The sequence below is a fragment of the Xyrauchen texanus genome, chromosome 37 (assembly GCF_025860055.1).
Source record: "Xyrauchen texanus isolate HMW12.3.18 chromosome 37, RBS_HiC_50CHRs, whole genome shotgun sequence".
In the NCBI taxonomy this organism is placed as follows: Eukaryota; Metazoa; Chordata; class Actinopteri; order Cypriniformes; family Catostomidae; genus Xyrauchen; species Xyrauchen texanus.
Window position 1 is genome coordinate 33108946 of NC_068312.1, and position 27170 is coordinate 33136115.

At 36.8% G+C, this 27170-nt stretch overlaps 1 protein-coding gene across 2 annotated transcripts; it reads left to right on the top strand.

Moving 5' to 3' along the window:
• Positions 1-706: 706 nt before the first annotated feature.
• LOC127630954 (uncharacterized) lies at positions 707-27096 on the top strand. Of its 2 annotated transcripts, XM_052108859.1 has the most exons (22): positions 707-1185; positions 4382-4530; positions 4628-4723; positions 4846-4918; positions 9813-9904; positions 10073-10210; positions 10287-10414; positions 10521-10534; positions 10737-10836; positions 10976-11070; positions 11188-11288; positions 11388-11460; positions 11539-11610; positions 11708-14437; positions 15198-15963; positions 18982-19411; positions 20308-23757; positions 23848-23970; positions 24560-24713; positions 24817-24922; positions 25943-26124; positions 26677-27095. In XM_052108859.1, the coding sequence occupies exons 1-22, from the start codon at positions 1155-1157 to the stop codon at positions 26772-26774; spliced, it is 9201 nt and encodes a 3066-aa protein (XP_051964819.1). In that variant the 5' UTR covers positions 707-1154; the 3' UTR covers positions 26775-27095. The 2 variants fall into 2 exon arrangements, with proteins under 2 accessions (XP_051964819.1, XP_051964818.1); XM_052108858.1 differs by lacking the exon at positions 707-1185 and having other exon boundaries at positions 4199-4530; positions 26677-27096.
• Positions 27097-27170: the final 74 nt, after the last annotated feature.

Here is a 27170-nt window from a genome sequence, read left to right on the forward strand (position 1 = left end):
TCTCACACGTAGCCTATGTAATTGCAGAGCTCTGTAATTGCACTTGTGAGTTAGTACTAGTAAAGATTAAAAAAACGTGCACTAGTAAAAATGCAATTACTACTAGTAATGCTAGGAGTATTAAAATGCCAACATTCAAGCCTATGACCTTTAGTGTTCAACAGTGGAAAGTTAAATGGATTTGTAACAACAACATGAGGGTGAGTGAATGGTGACAGAATTTGCATTGTGTAACCTCCCCATTGATTCATAAGAGTCAACTGATGTTGTATTTTTATACATTCATCCAAGTGAAGACCACCAGTAGTACTACAATAAACGTTTTTTAAGGGGGCAGAAAACAGAACAAACAGGTCTCTGCAGAACAATAATGGACGTATCTCAATCTGTGGGGGTTTAGTGGGGGAGGAGGGAGTTCAGGAATGCAGAAAACTGAACAGCTCCACATAGAGGCGGGAAGTGTAAACGACAACACTTTCAATGCAACGAACAACATGTTCCTTGGTACTAGTGGCGTCACTTTCAACGGATCAAAGATATGTACACATAAATGCTTTCTCGCTAATTATTAAACCAACATTTCTGAATTAAATCAGCGTATAACATATTTGAAGTTTGTGCCGTCGTGAGGACGCAGTGCTGTGACTTTTAGCGACGCGAATCGGAACTGCAGCTGAACGCAAGATGGACACAAACTTATAACTTTCTGTTTCTTTTTCGGTTTGCTTCGGCTCAGTCGCGCGCTCGAGGTCTCCCGGCAACCCTTTAACGGTAAGCGCGCACCCGGCGAATGAATTCAAATCCAAGTCAGAACTCGAATTCGATTAAAAAAGGAGCACTCGGACTGATTCGCTGGCGGTCCTTCGTTTTCACAGCCCAACCTTTGCTGGCTGTATATGGATTCTCTTCCTGGTTGCAGCACAGTCACAGACACTGCATATAAGTCCCACAAGCCCGCAGTTCATCTAAAAAAAAACAGTCGTCGTCTCTACAAAAAAGCCGAACCGCGTTGACTAGACATGTTTTGACTATTTTACGTAAAAGACACAATCTTTTTATCCGTGTAAGCAGAATTTCGTGAGCCACCGATGATGCGAAATATCTAATATATCGAGTGAAAAGCAAAAGCTTGAGGAGACCTATGCCTCGTCTTAATGGAGAATGAGACTACACAAGCAAAACAAGGTGACTTGAGTTCGTCGACGTGTTGACACGTTTTGTTTTAGTGTTCGCATTATGTATGCCATATTTTTCATGGTATCTGACTTAAGTATTTGTTTTCTTTTTGTGTGCTGACAGCCAACGAAACTCTCTAGTTGGTAATTTATGGGATTCAGTTATATATTTGTGTAAGATATTTACGCAGTTGCAGCATTACTGTATATTTTCCAAATTACCAGTCTATATTGGTTGAAAGAAGTCTCTGGTTTGGTTTGATGCTCTTCTTAGCTCCATATCTAGCTTCTTCGTCAACATGGGCCTGGCAAATCTACACGTGATAGTATTACCAATTTGCTCAGTTTTTTGGTTAATATGAATCACAGGTAAATACAATCACTTTTCAGACCCATTTTTACATATACGTTTTTTAAAGCTTCTTTATATATATATATATACAGATGTTTATTTATCAGTTTTAAAAAAAAAGATAAGAAAGACCTTCCCCTTTTTTTGGTGTTGGTATCATGGTCCTTCAGTGATTTTAAATATTTCCAAATGAAATGGGGCATTATTGGACAAAACACAGGCTTTAATGTGTTTGGTACAAATTATAGAAATTGAAAACGGTTAACATGTGAAGAAAAATGTGGCTTACTTTCATATTGGTATATAATTCAATGATGTCATTATGAACAAAGTCTTATTTATACTGACATCCTTGCCATGATATAAGGGGACACGTTTTACGCTTTGCACAATGACCGTTTCCATAAAGAACATGTTTTTTTTTTCCTCAGCAGAAAAGTTGTGCAATGACCTTTTAGAACTTGTCTTTTTCTAGAATAAAAGTTGTCTAACCAGTTTTTATAAACCATTGGTACTTTTAAAGAGCTCATGCAGTGTAATGCATGAGCCTTGTTGGTTTTATTGACCATTGATCCTAAGATGTTCAATGTCCTTGTGATGACTTTAACCCTTTGAAGACCCGTTCTTCAGTGAGACAAAGTGTCCTACCTACACACTTTTGGATTTTAACTTGAATTTTTTATAGAGAAATTAGGCTAATTGTTATATTTATATCTGTTGAGGGCTGGTTATTGATCAGCTTGTTTACAGTCACTTGATTCTTATGATGCGTGAAATTCAGATGGAGGGCAGGAAGTGAAAAGAAGAATGGAAGAGATGGAGGAAAGTCCGTACTGTACTGGTTTAGACGCTATTACGAGAGAAAGATAAAAACAGAAAATCACAACATGTATTGGACGTGATCCTTATGTTTTGAAGAGGAGAGATTTGACTGAATACTTGCCTGCCATCGAGGCAGTAGATATAAGCAACTACCTTGTCCTTCAGACATCCTTCTACTCCAGAAAACAAATTAAAGCATACAAAAGTATGGAGGCATACAACTTTAACAACCACTTAAGACATGGATCATCACGAAACAAGACGGAGAAGTCATTGCAATTGCATGGCAGGTCAAGATATTTTAGTTTGCCTGCAAATACTTTGTAAATAGCTTTGCTATCGTTACGTATTTTTATTCAGTTACAGAGGTACAAAATCAAAGAAAAGAAAAAAACAATTACTTTAACTTTACAAAGTACGGAAATGGCTAACGTTACATAAACATAGCTACACAAGTTGTATTAACTTACCTTTGACGAAGTGCTCACTGCACACATGAGCATTATCCGACTCCGCTCCTCCAGACCGCAGACGCAGGTTTACAAGCCATTTTTTCCAGTGATTTTCAGTCAATTTCTTGCATTTTCCCCCTTATGAACAATAACTTTTGGTACACGATAAAAGCTCCTTGTGGTTTTTCGGTTTGGTCGATTTGAGCAACCTAAACAATGCAAAACATAAGCATTTTGAGTTTGTGATAGGGCTTTCCTGTGTAGAAAATCACTTCCTGCACTCCATCTGCATTTTGTGTATTTTCATGTGCAAACAAGCTATTCACATGCTTCGATTAAATTCCTATTTTGTTTCGTTATCGATTCATATGGGTATTTTTCAGTTATAATGATAATTTTGCTTGCATATTAAAGATATGCAATCCATCTTATGCTTTTGATTATACAAGGCATTTTCAAACTGGGTACATTATGAAAATATTAATTTTAAAATTGATTTTTTTATTTGTTTTTGACATTTTAGCTTTTCACAGCAAGTCCATGTGTTCCATCAGTAAATATGATATTATATTGCAAATAGTTTGTCACATGATGATTGTTTATTGCATTATTTACAAGCATTTACATTGATTTGTTGAACATGTGCTGAAAATCGGTACTGTCTCTTTAAAAAAACGGCAGTTCTGTAAAGAGCATCTGTATGAGCACATATTAATTATGTATATACTCAAATGGCTTTACCTCATCCGTGCTAAGTGTGAATATAAAATAAAGTTTTTTTTATCAACAACTACCTGTAAAGTACAGAAAGGTTATTAAAAGGGAAGTTATTCAGTGACCTGGATTGCGTGGATCTTGTGTTGGGACACATTACACGGATCGAGACAAATCAACTTTTTGTCTCAACACGCAGTGAAATGATGCTACTCAACACAGCTTAGTGAAATCTGAACTTACTAGCCTGTGGCTAATCACAGAAATGTTTTTGTTGCATAGCGCACAATTTGGTCTCATATGCAAACGATTGTAGAGAGTTGCGCATATAATCTTTCTCAATTTTCAATAAAATCTATGTTTTTACCCAGTCCTAGTATAGCTATAAAAAACATTTATTTTGTAAAGAAAAGGTTCAGTGTACCTAAGTGAAAGAACTAGGCTCATGTTCAAAATGTATAGATAACTTTCAAATGTTTCTGGTTGCCCTCTAAATGAAAAGTTTTCATAGCTCACAAATGTCCACTTGCAATTTTCAAGTTATTGTTTTGGATGTGTTTGAAATCCCCAGTTTTATCTGCCTCCAGTTACACTAAATGTGTTTCTCTCTTTCCTGATATTGGACAAGTTGGTACAATTCTTAAACCTGCTTGTCAACTTAATTTGGCAACTAACTGAAGCATTTCTAAAATTCTGCTCAGTGTTCTTCAGCCTTATATATTTCCCAAATTCAGTGCTAACATTTGTTACCTGTGTCATCCTGCATCACATGAATTTCTATGTTAGCTGTGGAACAGCTCAAAAGAAGGCATGGAACACTTCGAATGTAGAGAAATATTTCTCTGAAGAATGTCCTGTTTTACCAGGTCTTCTGGAGCCTGTGCTTCCAGGCTCTGTAACCTTTGATGAGAGGATTTTAGCACCGCTTCGTAACAACTATTTGTATCAGGATTCTAGGGAATATTTCACATACAACTCTGCCCAGTTAATCAACAACCCTGCTTTACAAAAACGGGTAAGTTGCATCTGGATGCTGTCCATACTAAGCTTAGAGTTGAGCATCAGATTTTTGATTTGTGTCATGTTATAACGCAAATGTTTTCTGCTAACAGTATGCTACCTTCCGTGCTGAGAAACTGGAAAAGGGATACTCTGAGCAGGAACTTGAAGAATCATTTGGCTTCCTGTTGTTTAATGATGAAAACAAGGTACAGAAGCCCAACACTCACATTTTTTTTTTTTTTTACTGAATCGTGCAGACACAACATGGTTTCAAATTTGTACTTTCTAAATTGTCAAACCATTATTATAACTGTTGATTTTCCAACAGGCAAGGATAGTTGGGGAAACAGGCTTGTTGGTTGGACAGGCAAAATGCACTACTTTAGGAGATTTCTCAAAAGGTATAGTCTTAAAATTGTCCATTTCACATGGGAAAATTTTTTACTTTACATTCTTGTGTTTTTACTCAATGCCAAATATCTAATGTTTCATACAGTGTATTCATAAAGAATTCAGACCCCTTCATTGTTTTTCACATTTTGTTGTTGCAGCCTTATGCTAAAATGCTTTAAATAATTTTTTTTTTTATATCAATCTACACACAATACCCCCATAATGACAAAGCAAAAAACATATTTTTGATAACTTAGCACATTTATTAAAAAGAAAAAACTGAAATAAACATAACAATTCAGACCTTTTGCTATGACACTTGAAATTTAGCTCAGTTGCATCCCATTTCTCTGGATAAGTCTCCCAGCTGAAAATGCATATCAGAGCAAAAACCAAGCCATGAGGTCAAAGGATCTGCCTGCAGAGCTCAGAGACTGGATTGTGTCTAGGCACATATCTGGGGAAGGCTACAAAAAAATTTAATTGCATTGAAGTTTCCCAAAAACACAGTGGCCTCCATAATTCTTAGATGGAGGAAGTTTGGAACAACCAGGACTCTTCCTAGAACTGACACCCAGTCAAATGGAGCAATCAGAGGAGATTTGCCTTGGTAAGACAGGTGACCAAGAATCCGATGGTTACTCTGGTTGAGCTCAAGAGATAATTTGTGGAGATGGGAGAAACTTTTGCAGAAGGACAACCATCACTGCAACACTCCACCAATCTGGGCTTTATGGCAGAGTGTCCAGACGGAAGCCTCTCCATAGTGTGAGACACATGAAAGTAGTGGTAAAAAGTATATAAATAGAATAAAATAAAAATGTAATTGAAAATAGTGTGTGTGTGTGTGTGTGTGTGTGTGTGTGTGTGTGTGTGTGTGTGTGTGTGTGTGTGTGTGTATATATATATATATATATATATATCTGTTGCAGGGCTTCCTGTTCTTCTGTTTGAAAAAGGAATGTTTGGGAGTATAAAATGTATATGTCCTATTGACACACTCAAGAAGCTGATATAAATAGCAATCTTAAGACAAATGTTTTTGTGAAACATCTAATGTGCTTTTGCACAGTTCTGTTTATATATATATATATATATAGGGTTGGGAAGGTTACTTTAGTTACATCAGTAAAGTATTATAAATACTTTGGATTACTTCTTCAGCACTGGTAGATTTTCTTTCAATTGTTTTGACTGAAAAATTTGCCAGTACAGTAAGACAAAATACACGTGTTAAAAATATATTCTCTGAAAAACCTAAATATCTTATGCAGCTGTTGTTTCTAAAACTAGATAAATCAAATTTATCTTGTTTTAAGGATTTTTAGATATTTTTACAGGAAAATAATGCAAAAATTATTATCAAGAATATGATTTTTGCCCTAATATCAAAGTCTTACTAGAAAAAAAGGAATTATGATCCAACGTGAATTTTCTTGATAAAAAATATGATCGTGCCTGGTAATGTGCATGTAAAATGGTTAGAAATAGCATTTAGCTTAGCGTAAAGCTTGACCATTTACACAATGTTTATTTCTATTTCTTCTGCTCCAAACCTACTTCTCTGTCTGCATGTATTAATATAACGCATAATAAGAAAGTGTTTCACCGCCGTTCAAATGCACTTTTCCATCTGAAAAGACTAAATGTTAAATGAAACGAATGACAATAAAATGCAAAGTAATCTCTTCGGTAATCAAAATACTTTTTGAATGTAACTATTCTAATTATCAATGATTTCAATTGTAACTGTATTGGAAATTATATATATATATATATATATATTTGCAAAGTTATCAAAAATCAGATTTTTGCTTTGTCATTATGGGGTATGGAGTGTAGACTTGTGTGAAAAAATAACAATTTGAAGCATTTTAGCATAAGGCTGCAACAGAGCTAAATGTGAAAAAAAAATGGTCTGAATACTTTATGAATGCACTGTATGTTACTGTAACAAGATCAGCCAAGAAGAGGTTCAGAAGTCTGTTGCCAGAAAGAGATGGATTGTGCTATAAAAATGTGCTGACTGTCATTGGCACCAATTTTCAGTGGACTGATTCAGTGCAAATTTTACTCTGGGCTCAGCCGTTATTATTTTATTTTCTGCTGGTTGCACAGGCCTGAAGATAACATTTCTACTTGCCTCACTTTCAACCAAAATTATTTGAATTAATTTTAACAACATATTTTAACATGAATGGTGTTTAATAACTAAAATAAGTGTCATTTTTAAATCTTAATATTTGCATGTTCGAGATGACATGTACTCATATCTTCAAGTTGACAGTCTTTACACCTACATATGTATAGGAAAAGGGAAACTATGAATTGTACCGCTTTAGTACATACAGTTCCAGTATAACTCATCTATAGAAAGAGAAAGTGAAGGTAGCCTTTTCAAAGTTCTTAACACTAGTGAATGCCTCTGACATCAAATAGCTCAGGTAGCAAATTACTTCCTGCAGTCCATGCACATTGCCACTCATTTAAAATTTACCAGAGACCACTGTTCATGGAAAAATAAGGTAAGATTTGTAAATAAGACAAGTTTTGGCAAATATTAACTGGGTGTTCAAGAAAATAATCTCATACTATCAGTCACAGTGGGAGTATCATAGCTTGAGGATGAGTAAATGGTTGGCGGTTATTAAATACTTTTTTCTTAGGAAAAGTATGCAAAAAAAGTTCCTACACCCTTAAAAATATTAATAAAATAAGTGTCCTGAGATATTTCACCGGTCTCTGTGACAGCTGAACACTTTGTATACACCAAACAAAAATGTATCAACGGACTGAAGACATTGATGTTTTTTACCTGTCGATCATTTTGCTCATTCTCATTGTGTTGCATTTGAAGTGGATTATTGAGGCTATGATTCATATTGTTTGTCAGTTGAGGGTGCTGTCCTGCCACTGTTAAATTTGACAGCCACATGAACAAAGAGTGCTGCTTATTTGCTCTGTATTGGTCTCAAAATAATCATTGGAAGGCAGGGTTTTGGAATCAGGGGGCATGTCTAATTCAATGGCTCAGTCACGTGAAGGCTTCAGAACACTAAAATCACTTGCAGCACCTTTTAAGACATTTTAAATTAACTTTGGATTGTAGAGACAAATTTGCATGGGATTATCAAGGCAGCCACAAAATATAATTGACTTGTGAAGACAAAATTCTGTTTGTTAAAAGGTGCACCCTGTAATTATTATTATTATTATGTTTTTTGGCGTGTCATTTTGGGATTATACTGACACCTAGTGGCATGGATACAGCACCATTTAAACGCAATAGTTTTTAGTTACCAATGCCATTGTAGTTATTCACAATTAACAGTCAGATATGATTAATTTAATCCATGAGTGAAGGTGTTCAATAACAGGGTGGTTACTGAGATAAAGAGAGTTGCATTTGGCTGGTCATTTGATCTCAATGTGGCAGCCCCCATGAGTGGAACCTCTCTATAAATAAAACATCTTTTATAAAGTTACTGATATTAATGGACTCTTCATCTCATGTGAGTGCTCATGAGTTTATACATATGGTTCAAATTTACAATATATTTTCTTTGGAGTAAAAGAAAATATAAGTAAAATCATATGGAATGCACCTTTAATCATGCCATCATGGCTTTTATTATGAGGTAAAATTCAGCTTATAATTTAGTCTAACGAATTCTGGCTTTCTGATTATTCTGAGTGTTCTCAAATTTCCTTTCAAAACTGTTTTCAAGTATGATATAGCTGTTGAGTTGTACCAAGTTTGTGGTTTAGAACCACTTCTGCTTCCTCTGAGGGAAAATCTTGACACCGTTTTTTAAGATGTAAAAGTTATTCTAAATAAAGGTTGAGAAGTTGAGAAATACAAGTAAAGTCCAAGTGAGATGGACTGTAAGCTACAAGTTGTTGTTGTTGTTGTATCCTTTTTGTTTTTGCAAAATTATTTTAAGGCCCAGAAAAATGATCATTAGTTGGATAAGAAGAGGTTTATATTTCAAATTTAAAAAATGGGTAAGTTCATGTTTACAAGGTTCTGGAGTTGATACAATGAGCTCTTGCAAGGAAGGGCCTAAATACTGTATTTCCAGGTTTGTAAAATGTAGTTTCAGGCACTTAGTCGCACGTTAAGTTAACTAGTTATCAACAAAAAAACTGTATATTCTTCTTGGTTTTCTTAGTCGCATTACTTTAAGATAGAAAATATCAATTCACATCTAAACACAATTTTCAGATATTTTCTTTAGTCTTTGGTGAACAACCGTTTGTGGGGACTGCCTTGCAATCATTTAAATGTATTCTTGTTTTATGCCGCAAAACTGTGGTTGGTTGCTTTAGATGTCAGTCAGATAGTTTGTTCGATCTAAGTTTGCAGTTCTTTGTCAGAATAAGCTGCAAACTGCTCAAAACTTTATACCGTCAGCCAAAGGTCTGGATACACGAGGCTAAGATTTGTTTAATAATTAGCAATGAAATATTGGCTCGTTCATGACAGTTTTACATGTTAAGGAGCTCTCTCAAAACAATCTTTCTGAAAACTCCTTTTTACACCTTATGTGTGTTTCCTCATCAATGCAAAAATGCAAAGAACTCGTTTTTCAGCTTTTAAGGATCCATTTGTTGGATATGAAAAACACCTCACCCAATGCTTTTCCTAAATTCACTTTCAACAGATTTCAGCAGATCTGTTTTGAGTTTTTAAGTTTTTTTTTTACTGCATTTATGTTTTTGTATTACATTTTTTTTTACAAATGTTGATAGTGTAATGTAAATGCGGCTTTGTTACGTTGAAGATAATTTAAAGCAAATCACTTTGGACCTTAACTGACTTGAGGTGAGGCTTGTGATTGGCTATTTTCAAAATGTGTCGAATACAGCTTTAGTATGTTTGTATTTTTACCCTAAAATTAGGTGTCTATATCTCAAAATACTCAGACTGCCTTGACCTGAAGCGCTGGTATGATGGCAAGACTGGCTACATAGTCCTGTTTAAGCTAACCAAGGTACGGATTTTAACAAGTTTTGTTTGACTTGTTATTCCATCAAAATTCTGTTGCTTTGCGCAGATTATTTGATGCACTGCATGGTTTTTGTGTTTTTTAATGTTATTAAATATTGAGATCTGTTTTCCCTGTGCATATTGATTTATCGATTTTATTGACTGAAATCAGGGCAGAGTGAAAGCGGTTACCGACAACTACACCCAGAATTTCACCCTTCCCTCAGCTAGCTTTGATTGCCATGTCTCAGATCAGATCGGTGCTGTAACTTCAACTACTAGTTCTTTCTTGGCCTATGAGCGCACACAGGTGATGTATCTCAAATGAATTGGTTTCCTTCCTTAGTATCAACCTGCATGTCTAACAAGGTTGGTTTGTATTGCAGTACTACATGTATGAATTTGCTGATGGAACTAGTGAAACAGAAACGCGTCCAAGGCATACTTGTCCATTTGCCATCGTGGCATTCTCATATGGGAAGACTTCCACCACGTTAGATTTGGAGGAAAAGAGGTTAACAATTTTCTCTTTGAGATATGATTAAAAACTTTAGCTGAATATTCAAATGTTGACAATGACAACTAAACAACTAAATTTTTGTTTGTTCTTTCTTTTCAAGCCAACGAAAAACAGGTACGGATTATGGATTATTTTGTGCATGTTTTCTCATTTTATGGGGAAACTACTAATCGAATGGGGCAATTTGGGATGATTGTTTTATTCAAATTCTTGTTGATTATCTTTATTCTTTTGTTATCATTTTAAACCCATGACTTCCATTTGTTTGATGATAAGCTGTTTTTTTTTTTTTTTAAATGCTTACCTTTCATTGCAGTGTTTCATTACAAACCGTGGACTGGCCAATTCAAGATTGAATCAACTGTCTATGATGTTGGACTTGAGTCTGTGAATGGAGCCTTGTTCCCAGCAAAACTGTATGTTTTTGTACTGTATTGAACAAATTGCCTCTTGCTTGATACTATTAAATATTTGTTAATAAGCTAATAACTGCTAGTGCATCATATATGCCCTACTTATAAACTATAGGGCTAACATGCAAACTGTATCTTCCAGCCCAAAACTTGTTAAAATTGACCATGCAATTGATGTGTCTGAACTGAAGAAGACCTTGCCACGGGAAATCTTCGAAACTTGCATTGTTGGTGAAGGTGTGTTTAAGTTGATATTGACAATGACAGTATGTTGACCAAATTGGTGCTAAGATTCGAATAACTGCTAATGTTTGGGCAATATCTTAAAATGTATTTCTCTCCATATGCTCGCAGTTTGTATTGATGGCAGATGTTTCAACTTGTATGACGTTGTCTCATCTGAGGCGAAAAATGACCTTGCTCAAATAACCCAGGAGCTGAAAGAGAAAGACATGGTAAATAGGAAAAATAGGGCAATTTGTAACACCCAATGAACAGATGTCATAAACACATGTTGTTTGTAACCATGCATTATGCTGTTTTTAATTCACTAGGCTTTTGTTATACCACTGGATGGTTCTGGATTCCTTATACTGTTACATTCTTCACACCTTTTCTCATATGAAGGTACGGTGTTGCCCAAATCTGATGCTATTTATGTTATCCAGTTAGAACCTTTGAGTATCTGTTAACTTGTTATTCTAGATGCAAGGTCCGGTAAGGCAGCAGCACTTCAAGGCATGTTTATTTTTCCAGACTCTAGAGCTGTACCAAGAGGTAACAAGGGGATTATTTTGGCTATTATAATATTTTAAATTATCGTGTATTGCAAACCATCCATGTCTAATTTATTTCTCTCTGGTTTTATATTAAGATACCAAGTGTGGACAACAAAAGTCAAAAATGTCGACAGATATAATGGAAGTTATCCCAGCAATTAACTATGCAGAAACAGAGATGAAAAAATATCCTTCAAACCAGAAGGGGGCCCCTCATACTGTTTTAGAGAAGCATCTGCAAAACTATGCAACTCTTATTCACCCAGGGCTAATGGACAATCCCACCAGGGAAGCCAGTATGTTTCCAGACCAATATGACGTGCCTGGCGGTTTTACTCTAATAGCCCCTAAATGGTCACAAGAGACTGGAATTCAATTAATATCCTATTTTGATGAGCCTTGTGGCTTTACAATTCCTGTAGGAAGGGCACTGGAGTTACTGGCTGCTGGTCGACAGCAGCGGGTTGATGATCATGATGATGATGTATACTACTGTATATCATCTCCAGAGGAGGTGCCTCAGACTCCTGCTGATGCCCATCTGGACATGGAGGCGCCGGAGCAAACCAAGGCTATCAGTGGTGGTCATAGTGCCTCTGACGTGGTAGTTCAAAAAGTTGAAAATCTAAAAAATGAGGGGCAGCATTTGTCTACAGAGCAGCCTCAACCAGATTTGACAGAGGAGCTTGGAACCTTGGGAACAGCTGACTGTGTGTTGGAGAACCCAATTCGTACAGTCTCGCCCAAGTTGGGTGGTGTGCCTACAGAACACTGTGTAAGTAATTGCACTGATGTAGAGAAAACAACTCAGCAACAAGTCAGTACTGAACAATGTAATGGAGTGGTTGAAGATTTATCATCCCAGGAAACTCTCATCCAAACTAGCAGTACACTGTTAACTTTATCAGTGGAAGGTAGTGGTACTGCCTCAAGTGGGGGAATGGAGAATAATAATCATCCTGATAATACAAAGGCGGATTCTATTAAGAAAGTAGATGGGAGGTCTCTTCCCAGGCGTAGAGGTAGGAAACCCAAAAGGCATTGTAAAGCCATACAGGTTAAAAAAGACATTCAAAAAGAGCCTGTTTTACCAACTTCAAGTTTGCCTCTCACTTTACCAGTGAACTTCACTGAAGCCATTATTGTAGACCCTACAAATGACCAGACTGACTCACACTCTCGGACTGAGACTGTGCCTGCTAATAACATCAATCAGAGACCCCAGTCAAGTAGTAGGGGCAGGGGACGCAGGCAAAAGGGTGTGAATCAAAATCTGAGTAAAGTCACACAAGAGCAATCCCCTTTTAAAACAACAGCCATACCCACAAGTGTGTTGGACGAAACTTTCCATAACCAAAGTATGACAAATGAGACACCGAGTCCTTCAAAAGGAGGCTGGCGGTCTCTTCCCAGGCATAGAGGTAGGAAACCCAAAAGGCATTGTAAAGCCATACAGGTTAAAAAAGACATTCAAAAAGAGCCTGTTTTACCAACTTCAAGTTTGCCTCTCACTTTACCAGTGAACTTCGCTGAAGCCATTATTGTAGACCCTACAAATGACCAGACTGACTCACACTCTCGGACTGAGACTGTGCCTGCTATTAACATCAATCAGAGACCCCAGTCAAGTAGTAGGGGCAGGGGACGCAGGCAAAAGGGTGTGAATCAAAATCTGAGTAAAGTCACACAAGAGCAATCCCCTTTTAAAACAACAGCCATACCCACAAGTGTGTTGGACGAAACTTTCCATAACCAAAGTATGACAAATGAGACACTGAGTCATTCAAAAGGAGGCTGGCGGTCTCTTCCCAGGCGTAAAAGATCGTGGAATAGTGATATCAATCTGAAGCGTTCCTTGAGATCAGATGCAGTAAAGAGTGGTGATAATGACCCACGACTCGATGCAACAGAAGGGAGTTTGTCTTGTGCTCCCAAGAGAAAGATGGATGGATTAAGCATGAGGGAACGATATGGTCTAAAGACCATAATCACAAATTGTGGCAGGGTCTTTGTCCCTCATGGCTCAGATGTAGCTTGTGAGGACGTAGAAACTTCAAACAAGGTGCAAAATGATAGCACAATTGAGAAAATATTCGTTGAGACAAGCATTGACACAAATGCTCAAATAATTTCTCCCATGGAGATCAAATCCACAGAAAGAGTGGAAAGTTGGGGAGCATTTCCCTTGATGGCAAAGGTTGAATACCCCTCTAAAGATTTAGTGGTCTGTGAAGGTGAAGATAGGCCTTCAAAAGATAAGCCATGTGTTCAGCAAGTTTCACCAATAACAACATTGGGCAAACAAAATAAAGATAGCCCATCAGAAATTGTCAAATTCCAGCATTTATCTCCAAAACAATCAGAGTTAATGAATACTACACTGAATGAGGCATTATGCCTTCAAGACACTATCAAAGATCAATCCGTTGCTTTTCAAACAAATGAAGCTACCAGACTACCCACAGTTCCTGATCAATCCGTGCACTCTCAACTTAATGTATCCTCTCCTGAGAAAATCAAAAAGAAAGCAAAACATGTGTACAGTGCAATATCTATAAGTAAATTAAAGACTGTGCTCAGAAAGGGAAAGAGGACTAAATCAACTTCCCCCAGTGACAATGGGGTATCTGAGCCAGACAACACAGAACCAGAGTCAAAAAAAGGAAAGCCTGGCTTCATCATGGATCTAATGCTGGATAATAACAGCAATAAAGAGTTGAAAGACAAAGGATCACAATCCATCAATGATCCAATGAGAGCCTTTGAGAGAAACATACAGACTGTGTCTTGGAGAGGTCTTATTGCAGAGGCCTCAAAAGAAAATGGTAAAATTATTTTTGTATTCTGTCATTAAATAACTGTGTTTATATACAAAGTGTACAAATATGTAAGTGTGCATGGGCATGTTAAGGTCATGTGGGCGAATGATGTACTATAGTAGTAATTAATGTCCATTTCAAGATTATGCTTTATGTGAACATGTTTCATTCCTGTTCTAATCTGTAGATTAAACATGATTGGTTTCTGGCTTGACAATAAGCATGATTATTCTGGTGTTTTAAAATTGGCCCCACGTCTGTCTTTGACATTTGTGTGCATCTTTTTCCATATCTTAAAGGGAAAGTGTGTAATTTAAATAAATATTGTAATACTTAATTCTATTCCAGCTTAATATGCAGAGACAAGAATAAGTAATCCCATTCGTTGGTTGATTTCCCTGAAGTGTAAACACTGTGGTGCTAAAAACATATGCCCTGTTTGTTTGAATATCCTGACCAGCTCGACACAGCAACATTGGCTTAACCAATGGCTAGAGTTTGGGGCAGGAATATCTTTCTCTCTGCCCAATGGAAGATGATATGAGTGTTTAGGAAAACTGTTTTAAAAACATAATTATTTTTTTAATTTTGTTTGCTGTTACTTGAGGCACAGGAATTGCACACTTCACCTTCAGACTGCCATAACACTATACTACTTCCTCGTTGTTTGCATTTCTTTGTTCTTCAATTTTTATTATGTGCTTGTGCTGTTTCCATTGCTGCTATTTTATGCTTTATTGTCTTTGTTTTTGTCTGTTCCTTACAGGGTCCCACAATTTTGACACATCAGCACCTTTTGAAATAGTTAAACAAGCTGACCAGCAGCTCATATCATCTCTTATTGGGGAAGGGGTGGGAAGGACAAGAATTAGCTCTGATGGCAATGGCAGTACAGAGAAATTGACCACGGGTACAGCGCTGCCCTCAGATGCTTTGAGTTTACTTGCTGACTTGGCCCTTGGTGCAAGTAACAATAAAATGTTTTCAAACTTAGAAGCCAAGCCTGGTCAGGAGACCGCTGCTGGACTCAAGGGCACTGGCTCCCCAGAGTCAGTTCTTCATGCTCTTCTTCGGTGTCCATCCAACAGATTTAAACCTCCCAGGTCTCCTTTCCCAGAAGGTCTTGTTGTGACTGGGGAGTTGATTTTAGAAATATCAAAAGAGCATTCTTACTCACAGCCCACCTCTCTACTGTCAGGTTTGTCAGGTACATGCCTTCAGGTTTCCTCTCCAGCTGGATCTGTAGAATCTCCACTGTCCTTGAAGACTGGGCTGCATCTGAACCTGCCCAGAGACACTGCAGCCAATTTTTATCAAGAGGAACGTGACAAAACTGAGTGGAAGCATCTGCTTGTCCCATCAACCCTCAAGATGAAAAAGCGGGGATACAAAATATTCCGCAACAGACGCATAATCGAAAAGGAGGGATCCGTTCAAGTGATGAGGATTTGGAGAGAAACATATGAGTTTAAATATGACAACAGGTTCACCAATGACAATTTAGAAAAAACTGTATCACGAGCGCTTCATGGGTAAGTACCTCATTTATGTATTTACATTCAAATTCAAGTGCATTTTATGCTGTCAAGTATGTGATTGTTGTAGTTAGAGAAAGACCGATAATCGGTTTGTCGGATATGATTTTACAGATTTTCTACTTGGTCACAGCGAAATGTCCTGGCGAGCATAGTTCTATTTTGTGTTTTGACTTATTTCCTACTGAATCAGGAATTTGCGGTGACGTGTCAAATGGCTTGTCCCTTTTTTGTTTTTATTCAAATAGCCCATATGCTTTAGTTTTCAGCCACACACACACACATACCCCTTTCCAACATTCTGCTGCTCATGTCAGAGCCTGTCACCGGGGAAACCAAGAACTGATCTCAACTCAGACAGCTTTTCCACTGACAACATTAATACGTAACCAGCCCACAAACGCACACATTATATCGTGGTCTTTGCTTACATCAAGGCTGGAGCCATTGTACAAGTTCAGTGCAGATGAATGAGAAACAAGCGAGTAAGAAAACACTATACCAATGTTTTGAATCACAATAAACTAAATGCAAAGAATAAAAAACACTTACTCATGCTGTACATCCGAAGATACCTCCAAAAAATGCCTACATTAAAAATATGAATAAAATCCCACATTTCTCCCCATCCGACTGTTACATCAGATGGAAGCATTCATGCCTGAATTCCATGAGTTCACAGTGAATTTGTAGTTATTCCTCCTTCGAAATGTAAAACATTTAAGTGAGCGGGCACTGGGTAAACAGCTGAAAAAACTCCACCACATCTGCACTACATTTATGTACTTGACAGGCTCTAAAAAGGTTAGTGTTAAAACTGACTAAAAACGTATGACTATTGACTGTGGTCTTGCATAAGTCAGCAGAGAATAGTCAAGTCATATCAGCGGTAGAGCAAGTTATAACATTTTGATTAAAGATTACAATATAAAAAAATTTAAATAAAAAAAAAGTTTAATTTTAGTTATTAGTCATAGCATTAATATGACAATGTTTATTGTTAAAATACAAACAAATCTCTGACTCTTTCACTTCAGAAATAAATGATGTATTATTGTAATAAATGGTGCACTTGGTTAATGGTGACCTAGTTCTGAATAATGACAGTTTCACAATGAGCAGCTGCTCTGTACTTTCTTTGAACTTTGTGAAGATCTTGTTTTTATACCATTCAGATCATTACAATCTTGTTGTGTTTTAAAGGGGTAATGACATGCATGTTTTTATTTATTTATTTATCTTCCTTGAGATTCACTTATAATGTTAGTAAAAAAAATTTGCAAAAAGAAAGAAACTGTCGTAATGTAGTATTATTACATGTCATAACCTTTTTCTACCCTGCCTTTTGGCCTTCTGACTGAAACACTCACAGTTTTCTGTGTATTTGACCTTTAATACTGCCGACAGTTATCTATGGCAAACATAGTTGAAAAGTTAACGATGATTACATATGTTGTGGAGGTTGTGGGCTATGCAAATGACACTAAACTGTGATGTTTTGAAATAAGCTACATTGTTACAAGTTGTTTTTGCAGGGTGGAAACAATAAATGCGCTCCTTGGACTGGAGAGGAAGATTTGAGTTCTAAAATGTACAGTATGTTTTTATTGTACAATGACCTATTATAGCTCAAAATATCAAAGAAATTTGTATTAATCATGTCATGACCCCTTTAAAACCGCATGTGTGTGTCTGACCTAAATGAACAAGATTTGGTATGATTGCCTAATTTCTTTTGTCATTAAAATTAATATATCGCTCCACTACCTAGATTAATTTCAAGGTTAACCTTGTAATCCATGGCTTCCAAAGACAACTACGTGTCACTGTTGTTGCAGAGACAAGGACCCAAACGTAAAGTTCAAAACCAAAAATATTTTATTAACCAAAACAATCTCCCACGATGGGGAAAACATACCAGGCTATGGGAACAGGGATTCAGGACCGACAGGAACACATGAAAATATATACAGGATGACTAGATAAAAAGAGGAACTGGTACTGGACAGCACACATGAGGAGAGTAAAAAATAAATCCGGGCGCGGCGCCAAGCGAGCACAACGCACATCCGTGTTCGCGAGAGACAGACACAAAGACCAACATAGATTACTGACGAGAGTGCATGCAGCCAAGATGACACAAGCGCGATGCACCCACGTCAATAACAGACAGACAAGGATTGTGAATGTCTGGGTCCCGACACAGACTGAAACTAAACTAGACAGGATGTCAGGACCCAGATACTACACTCCAGACATGAAACATAACAGACTGAAGAGCGCACGGCAGGGAATAAAACAGAGACCGCACACTCGCACAAAGACAGACAAGAGCGGAAAATGTCACGGTCCTGTCGGACCAAAACCCAGAATAACAGGACCATGACATTACGTTGATTCTTTCAATTCTGTTAAAGGCCTGGAATATGAGGCCTGCATCACAAATAACATAATTCTTCAATATTTAACAAAAATATTTTGCCTGCAGTTGGACTTTCATATGATATCGCTTGCTAATTTCATGGGTAAAATCAGGTTCTTTATTCTCTGTAATGTTAAACTTAACATCCTTATGTGTGGAACATGAGACATTTCATTTTGTTATCTAAAACACTTGAAATGTGATCCATTTTGTTAAAAATACACGTGTCAAATAACAAAAATAGTAACTGATGTGTAAAAATAATAATATTAACACTATAGCTACTTGATGAATAGGTATAGCAATACAGAACTTTATTGATTTTTTTCTTACGATGAAGAAGTCTTTTGAAAGTGTACCCATATGGAAACCACTCTTGCTCGCTCTGTTAGACTATACTAAAGCGTTGGTTGTTTTTGCTGACATTGCCATATACAGTACATAATTTGTGCTGAAACAGAGGTTTGTACCCTCTGTAACAGTTTTTGTGTCATCATAACCTTTAAATAGACCAAAACCAGAACTCAAAACCATATATCCTTTTTTTAACCACATTTTGCATTAACCAAATTTCTTATTCCTGATTTTAACAGCAAATGGAACTTTGACATTGAAGACACCTTTGAGGAGGTACATCTCATTTTTCACATGTGGATTGGTCTTTTCTATAGTAAATCCACCTCCAGGTTATTTCTTCTTGACAGTAGTACTGCACTTCCAAAGAGGAAGGAGACTGCAAATGTTCAGCAGGATATAAACCCCATTCAGTCTCCGTCATTGCTCAGTGTTGAGTTAAGCTCAAATGAAGACCAAGCCCAGGCCTTGCCTCTTTCATCAGATATTTTGGATCTTTCTGTGAAAAACTGTGAGCCTGTGAATCTCCATCCAGTCACAAAACAAAGCAAAGAAGATAACATTGCGTTACATTCTGGTGTTATATCATGCCATAAGCATGAAATTGCACCAACACATTTCTCTTCTGGAACAAAAGACACCTCCATTCCAACACTTACAGCATTGACGGTAATGTTATATATCTTGAAATGATAGTATTGTCATTCCGTGTCATCTCAACCAAAGGTCCCTGGCTCCATTTTTTGTTTACAGTAATTGTTTTTACTGATCTGTCCCATCAGGGTTTCGCTGCACTTTTTCCTGATATTTGCCACTCAAAATTACTGAAATTGCTGCGGTTTTTCTCAAATCTTGTGATGCAACTTGCAGTATTTTTGTATAGGTTGATTTTCTGTGAAAACTCACAAATCGTCATTATATGTAAATACAATTAAATGTAAATATTTTAGTGCACAATAATTAATTTTTTTAAAATGACTATTTTCACCTATGATTTTGGATTAAAGCTAGAAAATAACCTTAGGAAGGAGACCTCATGATTTTATTTCTTACACAGGTAAATATATTACTAAAATCATTTGAATTCAGTACCCCTTGTTGCATTTGTATCTTCATTTCTCAGGCCCTATATAGATAAATCTGAGCGATATGGGGATGTCAAAGTGAATCCATCCAAAAATTGTTAAATCGTTTTTTTCAATGGTCCAGAACCAAATGTGGGTCACATGGTATGAAGCTAGTTTTTCTTGTTCAACAGAACACAGATCTGCATTACAAATAATGTTGTGTCCAGAAATGGACCTCCATTGATTCACATTAAAACAGTAATGTCAAAAGTGGACTTGGGGCCATCCCATCAAGTTTGGGGACGTCCAACGAAAAAGTATTACAAAAATAAAACAATTTAGCCAGGGAAGTTTCAGAAATTTGGTTGAATTGACACTGAATAACCCAGTAATATGTGGTGACACATCAATCAAAATAGTGTCAAGATAAAGTGACTGCAATAGTTGTCAATATTAACATTGATTTATTGATTTCATTTTTATATTTCTCTGTTTCAGAATTATAGATCTGTGCACATACCAGTGGAAAATTCAATTCCTGACAAAGATGACACTGATGAAGAAAATTATGTCATTGCTGATTTTTCATACTCTCAGCACTTGGAAACAAACAGTGCATTCAATCAGTTGTGTGAGCAAGCATCAAATATGAGCATAGGTATTCAACCACATCTACAAATAGCAAAGTTAATAAATGTTTCAAAACATCTACAACCCATCATATTTACCGCTTCAAATGAAAATGACATGTTCCATCGAGAAGTTTGTCCCATAAAACCTGCAGTATTCTCAAAACAACATAGTTTGGTTTTGGATAGGAAATGTTTTGATCAGAGCTTTAAGAAGAAAACTGGAAATGGAGCACCTGTAGTACTGCAGCAGGAGCCTGTGTCTGAGAATGCAGAGAGTAAAGTGCTTTTGGAAGCAGATAAATCCCAGGATGGTTGCCCAGTGACTGTGAGTGATGGAAATGTTGACAAGACCATAGCATTTCAAACTGAAGATGCAGCACCTGTTTTGGTACAGAATGAGAATATTTCTGAAATGGAAGACACTAAAGAAGTCTCTGGTGAAGATTGTCAGACATCCACCCTGGCTATTGTGGAAGATGAAAATGTTGAGGAAAACATAACTTCAAAAAGTTCTAGCAGAGATCAAGCTAGTTTTGCAGAGCATCATGAGACTGCTCATGTAAAGGGGGAGCTTAAACCTTTGGTAGATGAAAAAGATCACACAAATGCAATTGACCATCATGTTGAAGAACTGAGAGAAGTTTCATCACATAAAATTGGAATTGAAAAGCATATTGAAACTGTTAATGCAAAGGAAGATCTTTTACCTTTGCTTGATGTAACGGATAACGCAAATGTGGTTGATGCATCATCCCATGTTGTTGAAGGGAACAACGCTAAAGATCCATCAGAAGAGAGAAATGAAAGTTATACAGGTGAGCAAGAAGATCAGAGTAAATCTAAGGAAAGTATTAAGCTGGATGGTGATGATTCTGAATCTGCGATATCCACAACAATGGCGGAACATAAGGTTGAGTTTGTTTTGGGTCTAAAGGATGATACAAATAATGTTGATATGGAAGTCTGTGATAAGGATTCAGATGACAAGGCACAAATCGAAGCTTATGAAAACAACAACTCCAGTGTCAAATCATTTGTGGCAGAGCCCATAATTTGTGCCTTCATCAACGAAGACCATGATGTCAAGATACAAAATAATGAAACAGAACCTGAGACCCAAGTGGTATTTCATGAGGAGGTAAACCCTGGAGATGATGCCTATGAAGAAACTAGCACTGTTTCAAGTTTAGGAGATATGAGCTCACTGACCTCTCACCTCATGTCAGTTCAAGAGCAACACACCTCAACTTCTAATAATGAAACTGCTGATGTAATTCAAAATGGGAGTGAAAACATAACCCTTAAGCAGGGCATAGTGATGCAACAAGAGGCTCTTGATATATGTAAAGCTGAGCCAAAACCTACAAATGACACTGAACCCAGCAAATTAGATGTTAGTCACACAGAAAAAGATGAAAAAAGTGATTTGGAGGAACAGGATTTGACTGAAACAGTCAGTGGTGATGACGATACACTTGTTAATGATAATGAGACACAAAGTCAAATGTCACACTGTTGTAAAGACAAAACTGAAGTGATCAGTATGCACCAAAAAGGTGTGTCTCCTAAAGTTTGTGCATCACTCCATAATAGCACTAATATCTATTGTAATGAAATGATTGCTTTGACAATGAACAAAACCTCCGAAGTTGGGGTAAACAGCATCTGCTCTACTCCCGATCAGGAGGAATTCCTATATGATCCAGAAGTAAATGAAGGTTTCAGAAAAGTCTCTAATTTGAAGGAGGATTTGAATAAAGACCTGTTTTCTGACAACACTGATCATGATGTCACCATGTTGTCACCAAAAAGTCTAGTGAGCCCTTATACCCATGTCTTTTCCAAATTACCATTCTCTGACTTTATAGAAAATAGTGAAGAAACTGAAGAGCCAGGGTGGAAGAGCAGCCAATACTGTGGCACAATGAATTTTACAGATAACTCTACTTCCCTACAAAAAGATGAAGAGTACAGTAGCTTCACAGAGGGTGCTCCTCAAAATTACTCTGAACGTTTATACAGAGACAATGTTGAAGAAGATTTGCATGGGTATTACTATGAATGTCCATCTGATCAAGGTTTTCTATGGCCTGATTGCAAAACTGATGGACCAGATAGCTGTCAAACTTATCCATATGATAAAGATTCTAAAGGTGACTCTTATCCCCCCATTTGTTCCTTGTACAGTACTTCTGAGCTTAGAGAAGATTCCAACAGACCAAAAAAGCTTACAGAGAAAGTGATGAGTAACTTTTGGGGGGCAAAAAAGAAGTCCAATCAAACTCCAGAAAAGAGGCCTAGAAAAAGCAAATTCACAGGTGCCTTTTGTCGAAATGCTGAGTGGGATGAAGACGCTTCCATTGATATTCCAGACTACAGCATTAGAAAAACATGCTTTGAGACACACCGAATAAGGCCTATTACAGTCACAGTTAATAATAACCTTCCACATGATAGGGGAAGCAAGGAGCGATTTGACTGGTGTAGGTATTTCAGAAGAGAGGCGGCTTCCAGGAAATTATTTGATTCAAGTGAGGGGAAAAAAATATTCGACATTCCACCCTCATCCATTGTCACCATTCTTGACAAGAAAGGAAACCGAGTAACATTCGATAACTCTCACACTTTAAAACAATCAGGTGCAATTAGTATGAAACCAGGACTTGAAAACTCGTTTAATCAGTGGCAAAATCAGCAAAGAAAGGCTGACGTGACCCAGTCCGCAGTGGATCTCGAGTACCTTATCTTCTCTGAAAAACTTAATCGGATTCTCAAAGAAAGTAAGAGTTCTCCCAGTACCACATCACACTCTAGGTCAAATACTTATCTTCCTAAATTTCCAATGACCATTCGGTTTTCAAATTTTGATGAACTTGTGAGCTCCACTGAACTTAGTAAACCACATCCAGCACTTACTGGGTTGAAGATTAAAGTGGAAATGTCAGACAGAAAAGTGATAAGGGAGCCTGCGAGAAACAACAAACCCTTGAATCTCCAAAGACTTTTCTACAAAAAAGGCAACGAGGTAGAGTGCTCCAGAATCTCAGAAATAGCAGAGCAGTGTGATTTTTCGTACAAGTCCATGATGAATGATGTCTGCTCTGGCAAGACCCTTTGTCGCCAAACTGAAGCAATCAAAAAGAAGAGGAATCAAGAGAGCGTCAACCAGCGGCCTGGATTCTGTGGACGTATCAAGAAAGACATGTTTGACAACCTTCACGACAATCTCAATTCTATTGTGAGGCAAGCATGCAATATTAAGTATAGGTTTTATATCCTTGTCACGTCCAAAGATCCCTTCTTTGAAGAAACCAAGGTAAGAAAGTTTATATGCAGAAGTTTACAAGAATCCTGTGGTGGTACAAAACAATGAATAAAGATTGGCAAATTGTTTTGTGATTTGTAGAACATATTAGAGATTGAGGGCCACATACCTGTAGAGCCAGACGAGTTTGACCTCAATGGTAACTGTCAATTCCCCCTTCTTATTGTACTGAGGAATGAGGATATTCTGGAGCATGTATGTGAGGTAACTGGATTATGGATGCCTTTAATTGTCTTTAACTGAATGTTTTGGGTGCTATACAATCAAGCACGTTGTACAGTTCTGTATATGTGGCATGCTGTGGATTACCATAGAAAATTATTTAAAAGTTTTGATTTGTTCCTTTTTATTAAAACAAATGAAAAATGTGCTTACAGTAATTTTACAATAGAATTGAAGCCTTTGGGGCAAGGCACTCCAGAGGGTTTAAATGCTGGATAAATCACTCATTATAAACAAATTTATTTTAGCTTTAAATTTGTTTTAATCAACCTTGTATTGGACGATTAGACCCAGATGTGAAATGGCAGATGTAAACATTCCATTAAATCATTCAATTCACAAGGCATGTTTAAATGCTTTGACTCCAGCCTAATTACTCCATTCTAAAGCAACCTGAGGATGGCCACAAATGCCCTCAGAAGAATTGTTGACAGCATAATAGGAATTTAAATGGTGCAGTTTAAATTTGGCATGCAATTCAAACCAAGTATGTGTATGATAAACTGAGATAGGGAACAATGCGTTCAGAAATTTGATTCAGAAGAATGACTCTAGGTTTCCATTTATCCAGGTGCCTTATTTGCTGGAATTGAAAAAGTCATCCAGCGTCCTGTTTGCTGCCATTGACAGACCTGATGATGTGGTGAACCTCACTCACCAAGAGCTTTTTGCTAAGGGAGGCTTCATAGTGTGTGATGAAACTGCTCTTGACACACTTTGTCTAGGTACTGGTCAAGTTGCTACAGAAATGATGCATGTTTTACAGAAGATGGATTGATGCATTAAGACATTTTAATTTACTCTTATTTTTGCCAAATTTATGTGAAGACAACATGAAGAAAGTTGTGACGATCCTGGAGGAATTAGACAAGAAAGGAAAATGGAAATGGTTTTTGCACTATAGGGACAGCCGCAAGCTTCGAGAAAGTGCAAGGTAAGCTCACAGCTATAACGAAAACAATGGAGTCCAAAGCGATTTACTGTGATTTCCCGAGTAGCACATGTCCGTGGATCAACATCCTTGTTGGTCCTGCAACATTTAAATCAATCAGATTTTAGGGTAACATTTAGGGTTAATGTTGGGTTAGGAACACCATTCTTATCAACCTATCATTTGTCTCTAATTTTAGTGGTAGGTTATGGTTAGGGTTTGGGGTAAGTGTTAGTAGTAGGACAATGTTATTCCAGGACCAATAAAAGATGTTTATCCAGGAACACGTCCTTCTTGGTCAAATTTAAAGCACTTCGATACCTTCCTATCTCTGGATGCTTGCTGGATTTTACCCAATATTTGTGTGCTATGTTTTTATATGTTTATCAGACACTGTTTGCTTAGAGCTTGTTACGTCCTATTAAAATCAATCAAGTCTTCAATGCAGAAAACTCTTTGTGTGGCACACGGTTGTTACCTATGTTGAGTATTCCAATGATGTTTAGGATGCTGCTTTTTGCGGGTTTCACGTGCTTAACATCCGACCATTACTTCTCTGGCTGTGGAATTTCATGCAAGTAAATGTGACTTAAGCCTGTAGAAGGCAGCTGCCTTTGTAGGCAATAGACAGCGAGACAGCAAACTAGGTTTTTGGAGCAAAGCTATTTTGAAGGATTCGGACACAGACAACTGGTGCAGTCGTTCAGATCTTTTTATCAAATCTAATCCATTTAATACTTGTTTTACAAGTAAACTACAAAACATAGTTGTAAATTCATTCTGCAGTCATGTATACTGCATTTTGTTCATCAAAGAGAGCTAGTTAAACTTTTGAAGTTTATCATAGCTGTAGAAGCACAATCCTATCTCCCCACTGGATGTGGAAGCCATCAAGGACTGATTCCTTTTCAACAAAAGCTACTACTTTTAATAATAACTCCTACAAAGTTATAGAGGAAAAGAATAAACTTCACTCTTCTGACTTAAACATTTCAAATCAAAGTCATATGATCTCCTTGGCAGGTCCTGTCCTGAGTCGAGGAAGAAGCAACAATTTATAGATTGCTGTCAGGAAGCTGGCATTGTCGAGGTATTGCCCTATCATGATTGTGATGTCATATCACGGGATCGACCAGACTACCTCTTCTGTGTAACTCGGCTCCAGATCCAAAATGCCACCATTCGGTTTCCTGTGTTTATTACAGGTGAGTTTTTTTGGTCCACATGCCTTAAAAGTTAAGTTAAAATGCACTAGACTTTTTTATTTTTTGGGGAAAATGTAATGAAAAATTGCTCCATGTTATTTTAAGTTCTATTAAGTACTCTCTTGGTTTTTGGTCTCTTGAATATGTACCGGTAATTGTGTAAAATATATATATATATATATATATATATATTGTGACGAATGAGAAATGGGAAGCAAGTATAATCTTTGAACTCGAGACTGTAACAACCCCTATTTTTAAATTGCACAAGTTAAAATGAATGATTATGATGTTGTTGTTATGTTTTAAATATGAAATAAGAATAGAATATATTTTATTTCTGTTTATCGTATGCAGACTTTTCTTTGAACAATGCATAACTTTGGTTCATGCAGTGAACGTAAGAATGTGATGTGATAATATCAATAATATTTTTAAAGACCTGCTAATATGGCTTGTATTTGTTCTGTTTACACTTCAGTTTGATATTATTAATAATGGCTGGATTTTAATTTTTCTTCCCCTAAACACTTATTCTTTTATTTTTTTTAGACACACCAGCTGATTCTTTTGGAAAAAATGGCATTTTAACCATGAACGTTTGGACATTCTCACGGATACTCTCAAATGACACTTGTTCTGTCTCATGAAGTATAGGTGTTTTGTTTTTAACAAAACCCAATTACTTATAGTTGGTAAGTACTCCGTTGATCATAGTAATAATTTATTGTTTAGTGTAAATGTTAAAATAGAGAGGTTTGTTACTCTGTCATGTAATTTCGTATAAACAATGTAAAAGCTTTCATCACTTCTACACTGTCTGTGAAAACCCAAAAGAATGTACATATATAGGTCATACAAATATTTTAGTATGTTTTAACATGATTTCATGTTTTTATAGATCACTTTGACTAAAACTAATAAATAAACTGATTTAGTATGGCTGTTTATTATTCAGCATTGTGTATTTGTATAATATGGTATACTTGATGTATTCAATTTATTATGTATTTTATTATGGGTGTTATGATTGCTATGTTTTTTTT